Source organism: Vespula vulgaris, chromosome 4 (genome assembly GCF_905475345.1).
Source record: "Vespula vulgaris chromosome 4, iyVesVulg1.1, whole genome shotgun sequence".
Lineage (NCBI taxonomy): Eukaryota > Metazoa > Arthropoda > Insecta > Hymenoptera > Vespidae > Vespula > Vespula vulgaris.
In genome coordinates, this window is record NC_066589.1 from 9,966,231 (window position 1) to 9,982,021 (window position 15,791).

Here is a 15,791-nt window from a genome sequence, read left to right on the forward strand (position 1 = left end):
GTATATAACATTTTATTTCTTTTTCTCTTTCATAAAATATTTATAAATTAAAATGAAATATTATTTTCCAACAAATGACTGATTCTATTCATGGAATATAGTAATAAATAAACGTAATCTTTATAATTATAATTGTTCAATAATTATTAATGATTATGAATGATGATGAAAAATATGAAATATTTCAGTAAAAATTATCTGATAAAAATTTACAAACAAATTAGACGTTGTTAAAACAGTATATTTTGTTATCTCTGTTGATATAACATCATTGGTAAAATATTACTTAGAAGAATCTATATATTAGTTATATCAAAAATTTTGAATCTAATAAATGGCCTTTGGTAATGTGCTTATAATCAATTATAAATATTATATATACACATACATGTATATGTGTATGCATATATATATATAGAATAATTAATCTTTACAGTAACAATATTTGCGTAAATGGAATAGCGAATTTTCCACACACCTAGCTTGTGATCCATATTTGTTAATCCTACTGACATCAGAAATCTAGAAAAAAAAAGTAATAAATATGGTTGTCAAAAAATGTAATTTCAGTTAATCAACTTACTCTAGTATTAAAAAGGTTCTTTTTGATGTTATAAGTAATGCTTGCTTCAAACAATCCACCACCTGGTTCTGTTTTTACTTTTATTTGATATATCTCAGATGTTAGCTCAGTTTTTGCACTGAGATCTGCTATGAAGCCATCCTGATCTCCAGATTTGTGAAAATTTAATAAACCTAAGATATTTGTAATCATTGTATATACTTTTCTTGCATATAAAATAATAGTCTTATAATATAATAATACCTTTAGTGGGTAGAAGTTTAGCAGACCACAATATTTGATTTAACTTTAAAGTTTCACATATATCACGATGTTCCTCTGTATAGGAATTAAGGAATTGAACGAAAAACTTGGCAGCGGCAATAACGTTGGGATTATCAACTTGTATTTCTTTCCAACTAAGGCAAGCACACCAATGTGGCTCTATGAATGCGTCCGCGCATGTTCTCTCCAAAGGGATCTATCATATATGCATATGACGGACGAAATATTATAATTTTTTTTTAATCGTTCAATCCTTAGATATTACTAATATTTATTACGTGAAATATATCATATATACCTTGTCAAATAAATTAATAGCTCTTTGATAACGATCTCCTTCTTTTGGACTCTCAAAATTTAATATAGCTTGTAATGTTTTATGTATATCAAACGGTGTTGTTAAATGCTTTGTGTTATATAAAAAATTTTCATAGGCACGTGAATGTACTTTTTTGAACCAAGGCGGGAAAGTGAAAGAAAAGAACGGTAATCGTTCTTCTTGTTTACCTTGCAAAGTATTACGAATTTCTGCAAATCTATGACCATGATCACTCATCAGTATTAAAACAGTATTGTTCAAGTGACCAGAATCTTGTAACTGTTTTACCCAAAGATACAAATCTTCATCCGCAGCACCAATATCATTATAAGAATCATGAGATAATTCTCCATGAAAACCAAATATAAATTTAGGTTCATCTTTGTAAGTATCAAAAATTGTTTTTATATAATTTAGCATCACCATGTGGCGTGGAATGCTTCCCATACAATACTTGTTGTAATTACGAAAATATCGCTCTGCAGCCAAGTAAAATGTTCTCATATAATGATTGGTGGGTTGTTCTTTAAAACCTTTTAAACGATAAGTAAATGTTCCAATCTGATGAACATCTTCCATAAATCCCGTTATATATCCCTTTTCCTTATATTCTTTCCAAACCATCGGATATATATTAACATAGTGTGCTTTCTGATGCATACGTTTACGTGTCTCTGGTAATTCAAGTTCAATTTTTCCCGTTAGAATGGGGATGAGAGCTTGCGGAGTACCATCTCCTACTATATTATATCCTTCCAAAACTAATGTATTCAAATCTTGTTTCAGATAATGGTACGTTTTAGGTAATTTTCGTATAAATGTATTACGAGATAAAGAATCAAAACCAAACATCAGTACATTTAATTTGAGTGAATTATTTGGAACATTATCCCAATTATACTTCTTTTTGATTTCAAAGTCTAATTTGACTCCAGCTAGGACACTATGCCATCTAAAATATTAATAAATATTACATTGATAATACATCATACAATCTAAAGTAGCTAGCTACAAAAAATAGTCTTATAATTTTTTTATGATTCATTTTATACCAACTTTCTTTTACTTTCTGAAGTGCATTTTACATCAACAAAATCACTATATCTGGGAATGTAAAAATCATCAGCTTCCACCGGGTCTGAATATTTTATACTAAAATCATCTATCCTAATTATCTCTACAAATAAAAAATACAAATCAAAAACACATTAATGAGACATTTAACAATTTATCAACTTATTTAAAACTTTTAAAATAATTGAAATTACCACTAAATGTGCACATTAATCGTCCATACTTATTTTTTATTTCCCTATCGACTATAAGCCTTGTTTTGTCAACTTTTACCCAATCTTCAGGCGTACAAATTATGGGAGGTACTTTGTTTATAAATTTCATTATTTCTGGATTAGAAACCTTTAATTCTGGTAATTTACATGCTGGAATTCCATTTCTAAAATGTAATTGACTTAGTATCTATCATTAAGCATTAACAATGTCGTTTGAAAGAGATCGTTATGTTAATTTTACATCATATAACTAATTTTACATACCCTAGATACAAAGTATCTTGTTCGACTGATTCTTTTATCAATTGTGACATATGCACACTGCAATGAAACAAGTAACAAATAAAACATTGCTAAGATATTAAACGACGCTAAACAAATTTTCTACCAATAAAAAATACTATTAAAGAATTACTATTTACAGTTTATCATAATTTGAAAGGTCATCGTTAAATCCTAGTTCGGATCTAAGTACTTGACCAATACAAAATATTACTGCAATTATTAATGCAGTTATTATGAGCCTTCTAAAGTAACATGATGTGATCCTCATGTTTATTTAATTTACCATGCCTAGAAGAAAATTATTGATTAGTTTTTAATATTTATGTTTTTTAATCAATTTGTATATGGATATATGTAAATAAATACTTTATAGTATATAAAAGTTACTGCATAGATGCATGATAACATGTTTATAAATAATTGTATTTTTTATTTTGTTGAATCATAAAGAGATACAATTGCACCACACACAACACACCACACACCACACACATATATATATACGCAAAATATCGTGTGTATTTCTAATTTAGTAGAGAATAATGAAATTAAAAAAATATTTGTTATGTAGTATACCAGAATGCACTTTTAATAATCACTGCATAATGGAATACACACACAGAAAATGTATATATATATATATACACATCATACATACAGACATACATACATACATACATACATACATACATATATACATACATACATACATAGATACATAATATACATATATACACACAGATTTAAATATTCATCAAAACAAAATATTTAATACCTCGAAAAAAGTAAAAATGAATGTATATCCACGAATCACGTTTTATTCACATAATCTTTATCTGCTCGTTTCAAAGGAATAAGAGACATTTCGTTGATTAGATAAAGAATTTATCGAAATTTTGGCGTGTTTTTACAACAGCTCAATCATGTTTCAAAGTTCATATATTGACTGCATCGAAATTATTGACTGCAGTCGTATAGTAAGGAAAATTCCTGCAGGGATTCTGTCTTGTCAATTGCATCGTCTGTGACCAGAATTTCCTTTTTATCCATCTCTGCATAACAATTCTAAAATCTTCAAGAATTCCCAACGAAAAGCTTCTTTTTATTGGTTTTATTTTCCAAAGTTAGTGTTACATGCAACATAGATAGGGGGCGTGGCTCAAAAAAAATTAGATAATCCCTGTCGATCCCAAAGTAGCCGTATATTTTGTATTATCTGTTTGTAATAAATCGCGTGTTTTAATATACAAAATATATTTATATTGGAATTCGTTCCTCTATTTTGACATCCTTATAAGCAATGCAAATACACAACACTCACGAATAATTGTATTAATTTCAATTCATCACATAACGAGTTTTCATCCTCACAGTACACTTCAACGATTTTTTGGATTTTTGCATAAAAATAGCCAAAAATAACAGTGCGCGTAATCGTTAAGTGAAAATAATCGTTAAGCCAATAATTATTACTGTTCCAAAAAAGACCTAGAAAATACTAGTGAAAAAATGTTCTTTTATAACGTTTGATATGAATCAGCTGATTATTAAATCAGTTGGATTCTTGAAAATAAGTATATTTGTTGTATATATAAAAATGTATTTTTAGATATCCATCCACGTGATAATATCATTTGACAAAGAGTAAGAATTATTTCAAATTTGTAAAATATCTTTTTAATAATTTCGTATATTTTTGTAATAATTTCTTGAAATCATTCACTAATATTAATTAATAATTTTTGTAAATTTATAAAGAAGTTAAAAATAAATAATATATTACAGAGTATTTTACCATAATAAGAGAAAGTAAAAGAATTTAATATTCCATCTAGATTTGATTTATTCGGCTTTATCGATATCAAAATTACCTTTCCATGGTAAAATATTTTTCTTATTCCTACCCTACAAATAATAAAAAATTGTTTTCTTGTAAATGTTTTTTTCCTTCTGATTTTAATAACTTTTTGTTAAAACGTATTTTAAATATATATATATATATATTATATTACTGCGTGTTATTACCTGAAGTTGATAAGACGTAGCTGTTTCGTTGTCACTATTAACGAAATGCACGGTATCTGGAGTTTCTTCATTTTTACGAAGAATTCTGTTTGCTCTATATAATTCATAAATTCTGATGAAATATCCAGGAATTAATGAAAGAACAAGTATTACCAATGTAAGTAACCAGAATGTGCCTGACAATAGCAACTTGGGAAATACAGAGAGCATATCACCGTCGTACTGTCTAGAATATAAAATTATTTCGTTACCGACAATATCTATTACAATATCTGATTGTTTTTCTTATAAAACTATGTCCTTATATTAACTCAATTATTTATATGTTATACTTACATATTTGTAATAGAGTATAAAAAAGCAGATATAAAAAAGCACATTTCCGATAATATGATGCTAAGTATAAACGGTAGTGTCCAATACGAACTGCATAGTAATATCTAAAAAAAAAATTTGAATTATATATAATCTTTATGACATTTTGTACCAAAATGATATAAAATTAATAAAATTATACCTGGCAATTAATGATAAATATAACCATATGCAATATCCATGTACTATAAGTCCACAATTCTACTGGCGTATTATCGTATAAAATTATAGGATTATTATGTACATAAAAATATAATACAAAATATATTACACAAGTCTGCCATGTACCTATGAAGCAATGAAATTTATTATACATGTTTGTTTATTGCACAGATAAATGTTATGAATATTTACCCATAGCAAACCACAATATAAATTGTTTCCAGGATAATAAAAAATTTTTTTTATGAAGCTTATATAAATATGGATTATGCAAAAGTTTACTGGAAGAATAATTCTGTTCTAATAATCCAAATAGAACTATTGGAAATGATGTAAATATTGCATTGAATAACATCAAAAATATACTGTCATATAATCCCTAAATAGAAAACATGTAATATAAATACAATACAATGATACTTTCCAAACCTTGTGCTTTTGTGATCTCACTTTTGGTATAAACGTACCTGAGTAGAAAAACCATTGTGTATACCAAATAATACTTGTGGAGTAATGAAGACAAAATTTTTATAGAAAAAGTATTGCGTTAAAATGCTGATTCGTCGATAGTACCAATGTCCATGTACAAGAAATACTTTCTTCAGATGTTTAAATCGTGCAATTGCAAAATCCGATGACATCATTGCTTGACGTCCTTCTCTACCCATTATTCCTAAACCGACATGAGCTTCTTGAATCATGGAAACGTCATTTCCACCATCGCCTACCGCCGCGGTTATTGTTCTCTTTGTATTTTTTATCAATTGTACGATCTGTAACATTTAATTTTCCCGCCACTATTGAAAGACACGATTCCATTTTTTCTCGTACTTTATGAAGATACTACGTTATTCAACTTCATTACTAATTATGACTTGGTAGAAAAAAGAAGAACGACTATTATTCAAAATAAAATCGCGTGGATAAAAATGTTGTCGTATAAAACGATTTATTGTTTTGTCGTTTTTATTATATCATTTAAATAATTCCTTTATTCGTTACCTCGCTTTTTTGGAGAGGGGTTAATCTGCAACATACGACTGACTCGCATGCCATCGCAATTTTTTTAAACAATTGTGGATACGTTTGTATGACCAAACTCAAGCAACTTCCATTGATTATAAATCCATATTGTTTATGAGGTTCCAATTTCATTTTACGCCTATAAAAACGTATTCGCGAAAATGATATTAATAAACGATAAGAGGAAGGAAATTCGCGCAATATATGCGAATGGTATTATATTTACTCGAAATTAGTAAGAGTAACGAAGCAAGTTTGTTTCGTTGTTTCAGTCATTAAACGTAGTATCTCAGTACCCTTTTTAAAATGACCACACAAAAAAGCTACATTTTCTGCTGTTTCTGCTTTGTCTCCGGTAAGTATCCAAACCTAAGAAATGAAATATACAACGAATAGGTTAACCGTACGATTTACGATACGCATAATAATTATAAAATCATAAACCTTTATTCCAGCCACTTTTAGACACTCGAGCGTTTCTTCAACGTCTTCTTGAAGACGATCTTCGACCGCAGTTACTCCGAGTAAAGTGAGACCACTCTCCATCTCTTCGTAGGCACGTAGTATGCGTGTTCCTCGATCTTGTCCTATCACTTGCCTCGCAAGTTCAATGTTACGTATTAACTCCGTATAATCTCTTTGACTTAATTTCTTATAAGCCACTACCAACGTACGCAATCCTCTCTAATGCAAAACACGTAACGTGTTAGTCGATAAACATAAATACATAATCATCATTTTGTGGAATACTGATATACCATGGAGAAATCTTCAACGTGAGCGGCTGCTGTTTCGATGTCTCCTTCTATAATCAAAGGTAAAATCGATGTGTCCGCACCTTTACAATACAACCACAAGTCATCCGCGGTATCCTTTAGTATTACCGACATTCTTTTCCGTTCTGTTCGAACAGAATACGAATAATTAGATTTTTTTCTTTTCGATCATCAGGATTCAAGCTCAAAGGATCACGGTAATTTTTCAACTCACCGGAACTGAATTCTAATATGTCCATTTTCGTAAAAATAAGAATATTATCGTTTATTTTAATTTCCATTGTCTCTCTCGTGTCTTTGTGAAATATAACACCGCATCTCGCACTTGCTTCTACCAAAGCTTTCTCGTCCGTCGATGTTGCCTGTAATACGTTAGATCGGGTCGTTGAATAGTTTTTTTTTTTTTTTTCATAAACTATTACTATTTCTTCTCTTTTCTAACGTGTTTTCTTTTTTTAAATATTGTCATCCTTACTTGATATTCTGGAAGATCTGGATGCATAAGTAACGAACTATTAACCTTGGTAATTTTCTTCGATTTGAAACTCTCACGATACTCTAAGCGTTTTGTACTAATCGTTAACTTTCGACTTGATGGTGCAATTTGAACAACGTGGCAAAGAGAAATACTCATCATGAAGTGCCAGATTTCAGACTGTAATTAATACACACTCTTATTTATATAGACTTTCTCTAAATATGTGTGCATTTTTACCTGCCACGATTGTAATTTTACAGCCTCCCGTTCGTCTCCGTTAGGTGGTAACAAGTAAAGATTTCCATCGCAATCTTTTTCTATATATACTTGTCCGTTGATCGAACATCGCCTAAATACCATCAGATTTTCAGTTAGCGTACCAGTTTTGTCAGTGAATAAGTACTCGACCTGACCAAGTTCCTCGTTTAAATCCGACGTGTTGCTCAATGCTGCTTGATCGGATGCTTTGTCGTACAGATCGATGTCCCATTTGAAAAAAGCAGATCCCAGAAATTTTTGTACTTCTGAAAAGCACACGAGTCACGATGTAAAAGAAAATATGCAACACGTTGAAATATTGTACATAATGTCTCACCGATCGTAACGTATAACGAAATAGGAACGATGTAATTATATAGAATAGTAAAACTGAGTAAATCTATAAGAAGAGACAACGGGGTTGTGGAACGTTTTTCCCCCAAATAGTCATCCCACGTTGAATTTGATTCTATTATGAATTTCAGAATCGTTGAAATACTTATTTCTAACAGCAGGAGTATGATAAACACAGTAAGATATTTATTGATGGATCTGCAAAAAGAGAAAACATTTTGTTACGACAAAGTAATCAAGTCACTGATCTCGTCTCTTAAAATCGAAAGGAATTATATTTTTAGGTACCTTTCTACGGTTGAAAATTTATTCGAAATAGTTTTCGAATTTAATGATAATTTTGTATCTTGACCGGTGTAAATGACACAACCGATCACGTAGTCTGTGTCTCTTAATATTGCACCACGAAGCAACATATTATCTATTGTTAAAAATCCACTTGTCGTCACTTCGTTCGAATTATTTTTTATTTCTATTTTTCCATGAAAGGTATAAAGATCTGCCATTGGAGTCTGACACGTTACAGTTGCTTGCATCGATGCGATCTCTTGTAGAGACATCGTGGATACGATTTTCGGTACGTGTACCGACTAGATACGTAAAACAAAAGCTTTTCATTTTGAAGAGCAACGTATAATCTGAAATATCTCGATATAAATAAATAAGTACCTTTAAATTTGTTTCTCCATCAAGGTTTGACGTTGTAACGAAACAGTAACCAGAACTTTCGTCGCTGTGTAAAAAAAGAAGATCACAAGGAACATCTTCGTCTCGTCCTACCTTTACTATATCTCCTACGACTATTTGTTCACAATGAATGGCCTATGATATTTAACGATATTTTATATTTGTTATAAAATTATTATGGCGATTATACTCCACTACGATATTACACCTACCTGCAGACATTTGTTGCGAATAACGGTTACCAATTTTTTATTAATGCTATTATCTACCCTATATCGTAAATAATCTTCGTATCCCTGTTTGCAAGCAGTCACCAATATAACGAACGTTAAGGGAAATAAGCTGGTCAATGGCAAAATTGGAGATTCTATCGATAATGCTACTACTGTATTAAGAAGAAAATAGAAATTTGCTATTCGCCGAAACTGCTCGAATAGATTTTTAGGGATGAAATTCCACAAGGTGTACTGCAAGAAAAGAACTTACGTAGAGTCTTCCGTATCGCAACTCGCGTAAACTTGTATTACACATACTCACTTTGTGTGACACGATACGATTCCTTGGAAATTGGCTTTTCGATGGGACATTGTCAGGACTTATTTTGATGATTCTATGTCCGGTGAATATCGAAGAAGCTTCGCCCTAAAAATGAATGTCCATATAAATACAATAGATCATTGTGTGCGTCGACATTGCGTAGAATTTTTCAACATTTTTAAGAAACATCGTACCAAAGAGATGGTCAATAAATTTCATTGAAAAGAATTATAATAAATAATACATTAATTTGTACATTTTTCTTTACTTCTCTTACCACAAGAATTTTGTATGTCACATTTCGTATATTTTGTACTTCACATTATAATTTTGTATGTCACGTTTCGTATATCATATTATATATATATATATTTCTACTTTTACTGGCGAATCCTAAAATATTCTAGCAACGGAAATATCTTTTCTGTTATCGGACGAGGCGATAAGAGAATAATGAATATTTACAAAAGCGAAGAGTATCGATTGTGTGGACTGCTGGCAAAGTAAAAATTCATCGTATGAAGATTGCTACGAACATATTATTATGTAGACATTGACGTTATATTTAAGAAAGTTGAAGTGTCAAAATGAAATTGACTTTTAATATGAATAGGGAAAAATTGTTTTCTTATTTGGTATATTGCCCCGTAAAAATGTTTAAAGAGAAATAATCATATGTGCACGTTCCATTTTGATTAAAATTCTTTTAGGATTCAACAGACATTAGATAAATTAAAAGATGCACATGACTACACCATTTTTTTTATTACGTTTGCCTCGAAAAATAAGATGTTGTCAAAAAAGGTTCAGGCGTTATAAACACGATGCTGGTTCTAATGAGAGAGAAGACACTTTTCTTACTACATCAAGTAATTATTATTTACAAAATATGTATAATGCTTGGCTAAAGGATAAAAATTCTGTACATTCCTCTTGGAATGAATTTTTTGAACGAATTCATTCTCAAAAAAATAACATCAGATCTACTTTACCTAAAAATAATATCGCTATCATTACAAAAATGGCTGCACGACAAATGAAAAGTGGAGCAGGACAAAATAGTAATTATTAATTTTCTTCATATTCGTACACATATACGTTTGTTTTTAATTATGCATATGTAATAATGAATTTTTGGAATTTTACCAGTTTCGTTATCGCCCAAAACGAGCGGGTCTTTCAATCAGTCCCAAAATGAACGTCTTGTAAATAAAACTTTGGACATTGATTCCACGATTCGTGCTTACCAGGTAGATTTGGACAACAAATCAGGAATAATTTATTGCTGTAATGCAACGATATAATAACATTTCAATGTTTCAAGACTCGTGGCCATTTGATAGCCGATTTGGATCCATTGGGCATTCAAAATCCAGATTCTGCTAAGCTTCGAGGAACTGCTAATTTGCCACCAGCGATCGTGGTGAGAGAATATCTAAAAGGAATGACCGAAGCTGATATGGATAAAGAATTTTTATTAACGAGATCGACGATGATCGGTGGCGAAAAGAAAAGTTTGCCTTTACGCGAGATCATCATGAGATTGAATAAAATTTATTGCGGGCATTTAGGGCTTGAATACACTTATATTCATGATCCTTCTATGGTAACTGACCAAAGTCATAATTAAATTAAAATATACATTTCTACGTCGATAATGTGCTCTTTTTCAGTTAGATTGGTTAAGAGAAAAATTCGAAGTACCGAATGCCTGGGAGTTATCTACCGAACACAGAAAATGGATTTGGATGAATATCATGAAAGCGGTGAAATTTGAAGGATTTTTACAGAAAAAATACGCTAGCGAGAAAAGATTCGGATTGGAAGGTTGCGAAGCGTTCATTCCTGCGATGATGGAATGTTTGGAAACGTCCGCTGAAAAGGGTAATAACTTCCTCTCTCGAAGTCTAAACAAAAATCTAATTTTATTTTATTTAATGTTTATATTTTTATATCGGTTAGGAGTGGAAACCGTGGCGATAGGAATGGCTCATCGTGGTCGTCTGAACACATTAGTCAATGTTTGTTCGAAACCTCTGCATCAATTATTGACCCAATTCAATCCTATAGCTCTAGACGGGTTTGGATCAGGCGATGTGAAATATCATCTTGGAACGCATGCTGAGAAATTGTTAGAAAGGTCTCGCGCTTTATTATTGTTATTTTTAGTACTATTTCGATTCGATTCTTTCATTTTTTTTTTTTATATTAAGCGTCTTGTACATTTTTATTTATATTCAATTCGCATACAGAAGTAACAGGAAAATACATGTTTCCATGCTGGCGAATCCTTCGCACTTGGAAGCTATCGATCCTATTGTAGTAGGTCGTATCAGAGCCGAACAAGTGGAGAAGAAAGATACTAAGAGTACGTAACGATTCTTTTCTATTGCGAATAAAAAATTCTAATTTACAAGATTTAAATCTTGAATTTACGTTAACAAGGTGAAAGATCATTGGCTCTCTTAGTACACGGTGATGCTGCCATAGCCGGGCAAGGCGTAGTTTTTGAAACGATGCACCTAACGAATCTACCAGAGTACACGACTGGAGGTGTTATTCATATAATTATAAATAATCAGGTAGATTTTCGAATTCTTTTTGTTATTATAAAAAATCAATTGTGATTGTATCGAATACTTTCATCATCTTTCAATACGTAAATCACTTCAGATTGGGTTCACGACCGATCCGAGATATTCTCGATCCAGTTGGCATTGCTCGGACGTAGCGAGGGTCATCAACGCACCTGTATTTCATGTACATGCCGACGATCCGGACTTGGTAGCTTATTGTAGTAAAGTTGCTAGCGAATATAGGTAAATATCTTGATAGAGCATAAATGTCTGATTCGAATAAAAAAATATTTATATCAAATATTTATGTGAAATATTATTTATTTAAAAGGGCAAAGTTTCATAATGACGTTATGATCGATATTGTGGGATATCGAAGATATGGCCACAATGAGTTAGACGAGCCTATGTTGACTCAGCCAATCATGTATAAGCACATAAAAGCTCATCCAAATGTTCTGGACGTCTACAGCGATAAATTATTGAAAGATGGTGTGATTACGGAAACCTTTATAAAGGAAGTGTGTAGAAATACATTCAATCGCGTTTTCAATGTTTGTTTACTTTCTCATCTCATTTTTTTCTGTTTTAGGAAATCGATAAGTACTTGGATCATTGCGAGGCAGAATTCAAAAAAGCGCAATCCATTCAATCTATACACATGTGGGATTGGCATGATATACCTTGGAGCAAATTCTTTTCAAATCAAAGCTCGGAAAATAAAATACCGGTGTCAGGCATTGATTTGGAATCGATTAATACCATATGCACAGCTTTATCGACTCCTCCAGAAGGGATAACAGTGCACAATGTGGTGCATAACAGAAAGCGCGATATTTTCCAATGAGTTAGATTTGTAATATTTTAAGGGAATATTCTTTTGGTACGCGTATAGGTGTTAAGGGCAATGAAAAAACGAAAGCAGATGATAACGGATGAGAAAATTGACTGGGCTATGGGCGAAGGTTTAGCATTCCTTAGTTTGCTAAAAGAAGGACATCACGTAAGATTATCCGGGCAAGACGTCGAACGTGGGACCTTTTCCCATCGGATGCATATTATTCATGATCAAAAGAGAGACAAAATATACAGAAACCTTCTTAACAACGTGTTTCCTGGTCAAGCGCTTTATACCGTTTCAAATTCTTCGTTATCGGAATACGGGGTTTGCGGTAAAATTTACAAAGACATGAGATGCATATGCCTAAGATTGTACATTTTATTTTATTAAGAATTAATCCTTTGATATCGTTGTACGCAAAAGGTTTCGAGTTAGGCTACTCGGTTTACAATCACGAGACACTTACGATTTGGGAAGGACAATTCGGCGATTTTTGTAATACCTGTCAGGTAATTCGCAAACTACAATATATCCTCATACTTGATTAACGTAAAATCACGATAAATTCTATTTAGGTTATCTTGGATTGTATATTATCTTCTGGCGAATCAAAATGGGGTAGGCAAGTGGGATTAGTCTTGTTTCTACCACATGGCATGGAAGGTCAAGGACCTGAACACTCGTCCGCAAGATTCGAAAGATTTTTGCAAATGTGCGACGACGATTGCATTCACATTCCTGGAACAGAACCGAATGCTCCCAAAAATAAATCTGCGGAAGAGATTATGACGAAACAACTTTTTGAAATAAATTGGATCGTTTGCAATTTGAGTACACCGGCAAACTTGTTTCATGTTTTGCGACGGCAAATATTGATGCCTTTTAGAAAACCACTGGTTAATGATTTTAGAATTCTACCTTGATAAGTAATTGATCGTTCATACGCAAACAATAAATAATTATCGATCAATTGTTCCAGGTAATCATGTCGCCAAAATCATTGCTTCGACATCCCATGGTGATATCGAGTTTCAAAGAAATAGGCCCTGGCACAACGTTTCAACCTCTGATTGGAGATTTTTCTGTCAAACCAGAAGGCATTAAAAAAATACTCTTTTGTACGGGAAAAGTATACTATGATCTCGTGGAAGAACGTAAGAAAAACAAATTGGAAGATAAAATAGCAATAATTCGAATCGAACAACTCTGTCCCTTTCCGTATCACCTTATTGCGCATGAAATAACTAAATATCCGAAATGCAAGGTAACTTTATGTGTACTTTATTTATATTATATTATAATCGAAGATATTTCAAGATAATTGAAGATAATTACACAAAATTTCTTTTCGTAAATCACGTAAACTCGATCTTTCAATAAAAAATTAATCTATATGCTATTTCGAATGTGTAGATAATGTGGTTTCAAGAAGAACACAAAAACCAAGGTTCATACTATTATGTAAGAGAAAGATTAGCGTTAGCTTTACATCTCCCACTGGAAGAAATAACTTATGGTGGTCGAGTACCTAGTGCTTCTCCAGCTACTGGCAATAAGACTATTTATACGACAGAATACCAAGACATGATGAAAGTAGCTATGCTTCTTTGATACATCACCATTCTTTGATTGAAATCCAAAGAATGGTAATAATGATAACGTCTTTCGTATATAATAATAAAAATTCAATGATTATTACGAGGTATCGCTCTAACTCACCAACAAACACAGATATTTCGTCCGTTCTATTTTCCAACGCGAAAAAAATGATCGATTTGCATAACTCCACATCACATTATGGCGTATTGTCATATCTCTTCCGTTCGATATTAAAAAATTAACTGACGCATTGCAAAACAACGCATTCTATACCCGAGCTCAAAGATGCGAGGTGTTAACGTAACTAATACGTCTCATATAAGTATATGCATATTCGTCCTTAACCGAAGTTTCACACCTCAATCGATGCTATCATCGAAGATACGTTCTCTAACAAATTTGATACATCATAGATTTGATTCTGGCAAACTACAAGTCAAAATAAAACGATTGAATGTATTGTACTTACCATATTCGTAATCAGCGATCTATGTAAAACGTTCGATCAAACGAAACAAGTATACTTTTTGTTTAAAAAATATAAATACATTGATTAAATATTTACAAAATTTTACAAAATTATTTCACTTTGAAATATTCATCACACTTGAAATGATTAATTTATTCTCAATGCGTCATTATCTAGACAACAAACTTTTTTTATTTAAAAATTTCAACTCGAGAAGATTCTCGGAGTAATATCGATCGCGATTGACTCTGATTCCTACAATCCTTTAATGAACATCGAGACAGCTTAATATTATCGTGATAAAAGATGATAAAGAATTTAATATAGCCTATGAACTTGTCCAGATATATAATCAATTCTGAAAACCTTGGTATTAGTACCTTCTTAACGTTCTTATCAAGTTCGATAGTATAGCGTTTTAATAAAAAAACCTGTAACATTTTCTCCAGATAATATTGATAAGATGTTACTTTTGCAGTAACTTTACAATATCTATTCTATTCTATGGTCATACGATTTATTCAATTCCTTTTTTCATTGTCTAAGTTAATATCATTAATTCAATCATTATAATGACTTGATTGTAGATCGTTATTAGTCTCTAACATCTATCAGCGATTATAAATGTAGATTGAGAGATATGATCATCGAATTAAAAGTCTTTTATTTTTTTATTTATAAAATATCATTTTGCATGAAAATTGAAACTTTTGATATAATTTAAACACTGATATTCTCGTTTTATATACGTATGCATCTATATATCGTATATTTTTAAGAGATCATATCTCGAGCAAGAGTAAGAAGATCATGGTCGGTATTATACCGATAGCGTATATAAAAAGATTCTGCTATCCTACCGATAGAGTGCCTTAAATCACTGTTGAAGAA

At 31.4% G+C, this 15,791-nt stretch overlaps 3 protein-coding genes across 10 annotated transcripts; 1 reads left to right on the plus strand and 2 right to left on the minus strand.

The window, feature by feature from the left end:
- Positions 1 to 220: 220 nt before the first annotated feature.
- LOC127063530 (uncharacterized) lies at positions 221 to 3,673 on the minus strand. Of its 2 annotated transcripts, none has more exons than XM_050993464.1 (9): positions 3,516 to 3,673; positions 2,878 to 3,028; positions 2,720 to 2,776; positions 2,435 to 2,619; positions 2,223 to 2,343; positions 1,146 to 2,118; positions 827 to 1,043; positions 584 to 756; positions 221 to 522 (listed from the first exon to the last, which is right to left on the minus strand). In XM_050993464.1, exons 2-9 carry the CDS (start codon positions 3,006 to 3,008, stop codon positions 424 to 426), a joined length of 1,956 nt encoding a protein of 651 aa, XP_050849421.1. In that variant the 5' UTR covers positions 3,009 to 3,028; positions 3,516 to 3,673; the 3' UTR covers positions 221 to 423. The 2 variants fall into 2 exon arrangements, with proteins under 2 accessions (XP_050849421.1, XP_050849422.1); XM_050993465.1 differs by lacking the exon at positions 3,516 to 3,673 and adding an exon at positions 3,107 to 3,406.
- LOC127063519 (phospholipid-transporting ATPase IF-like) lies at positions 3,668 to 15,517 on the minus strand. 7 transcript variants are annotated; one of them, XM_050993432.1, is made up of 20 exons: positions 14,552 to 14,892; positions 9,416 to 9,520; positions 9,091 to 9,345; positions 8,861 to 9,013; positions 8,480 to 8,781; positions 8,175 to 8,389; positions 7,817 to 8,103; positions 7,577 to 7,756; positions 7,316 to 7,463; positions 7,084 to 7,226; positions 6,770 to 7,009; positions 6,552 to 6,694; positions 6,305 to 6,464; positions 5,770 to 6,075; positions 5,495 to 5,681; positions 5,283 to 5,428; positions 5,102 to 5,205; positions 4,766 to 4,991; positions 4,536 to 4,645; positions 3,668 to 3,792 (listed from the first exon to the last, which is right to left on the minus strand). In XM_050993432.1, the coding sequence occupies exons 1-19, from the start codon at positions 14,642 to 14,644 to the stop codon at positions 4,583 to 4,585; spliced, it is 3,456 nt and encodes a 1,151-aa protein (XP_050849389.1). In that variant the 5' UTR covers positions 14,645 to 14,892; the 3' UTR covers positions 3,668 to 3,792; positions 4,536 to 4,582. The 7 variants fall into 7 exon arrangements, with proteins under 7 accessions (XP_050849389.1, XP_050849384.1, XP_050849383.1 ...); XM_050993427.1 differs by lacking the exons at positions 4,536 to 4,645; positions 14,552 to 14,892 and adding exons at positions 4,062 to 4,238; positions 14,901 to 15,517 and having other exon boundaries at positions 3,670 to 3,956; XM_050993426.1 differs by lacking the exon at positions 4,536 to 4,645 and adding an exon at positions 4,062 to 4,238 and having other exon boundaries at positions 3,670 to 3,956; positions 14,552 to 14,893.
- LOC127063541 (2-oxoglutarate dehydrogenase complex component E1-like) lies at positions 12,850 to 14,555 on the plus strand. The gene is made up of 5 exons (XM_050993486.1): positions 12,850 to 13,163; positions 13,256 to 13,341; positions 13,408 to 13,728; positions 13,812 to 14,096; positions 14,246 to 14,555. The coding sequence occupies exons 1-5, from the start codon at positions 12,899 to 12,901 to the stop codon at positions 14,441 to 14,443; spliced, it is 1,155 nt and encodes a 384-aa protein (XP_050849443.1). The 5' UTR covers positions 12,850 to 12,898; the 3' UTR covers positions 14,444 to 14,555.
- Positions 15,518 to 15,791: the final 274 nt, after the last annotated feature.

Excerpts from the sequence above, each read along its gene's own strand:
- LOC127063530 (XM_050993464.1), bottom strand. The coding sequence starts at position 3,008 with ATGAGGATCACATCATGTTACTTTAGAAGGCTCATAATAACTGCATTA. Across the intron at positions 2,344-2,434 it reads ATTAATGTGCACATTTAGTG|AGATAATTAGGATAGATGAT; the intron begins GTAATTTCAATT and ends TTTTATTTGTAG. Across the intron at positions 2,119-2,222 it reads ACTTCAGAAAGTAAAAGAAA|ATGGCATAGTGTCCTAGCTG; the intron begins GTTGGTATAAAA and ends TTAATATTTTAG.
- LOC127063541 (XM_050993486.1), top strand. The coding sequence starts at position 12,899 with ATGAAAAAACGAAAGCAGATGATAACGGATGAGAAAATTGACTGGGCT. Across the intron at positions 13,729-13,811 it reads TGCCTTTTAGAAAACCACTG|GTAATCATGTCGCCAAAATC; the intron begins GTTAATGATTTT and ends CAATTGTTCCAG. Across the intron at positions 14,097-14,245 it reads CTAAATATCCGAAATGCAAG|ATAATGTGGTTTCAAGAAGA; the intron begins GTAACTTTATGT and ends TCGAATGTGTAG.
- LOC127063519 (XM_050993426.1), bottom strand. The coding sequence starts at position 14,644 with ATGACAATACGCCATAATGTGATGTGGAGTTATGCAAATCGATCATTT. Across the intron at positions 9,346-9,415 it reads ATCGTATCGTGTCACACAAA|TACACCTTGTGGAATTTCAT; the intron begins GTGAGTATGTGT and ends CTTTTCTTGCAG. Across the intron at positions 5,429-5,494 it reads TATATTGTGGTTTGCTATGG|GTACATGGCAGACTTGTGTA; the intron begins GTAAATATTCAT and ends ATTGCTTCATAG.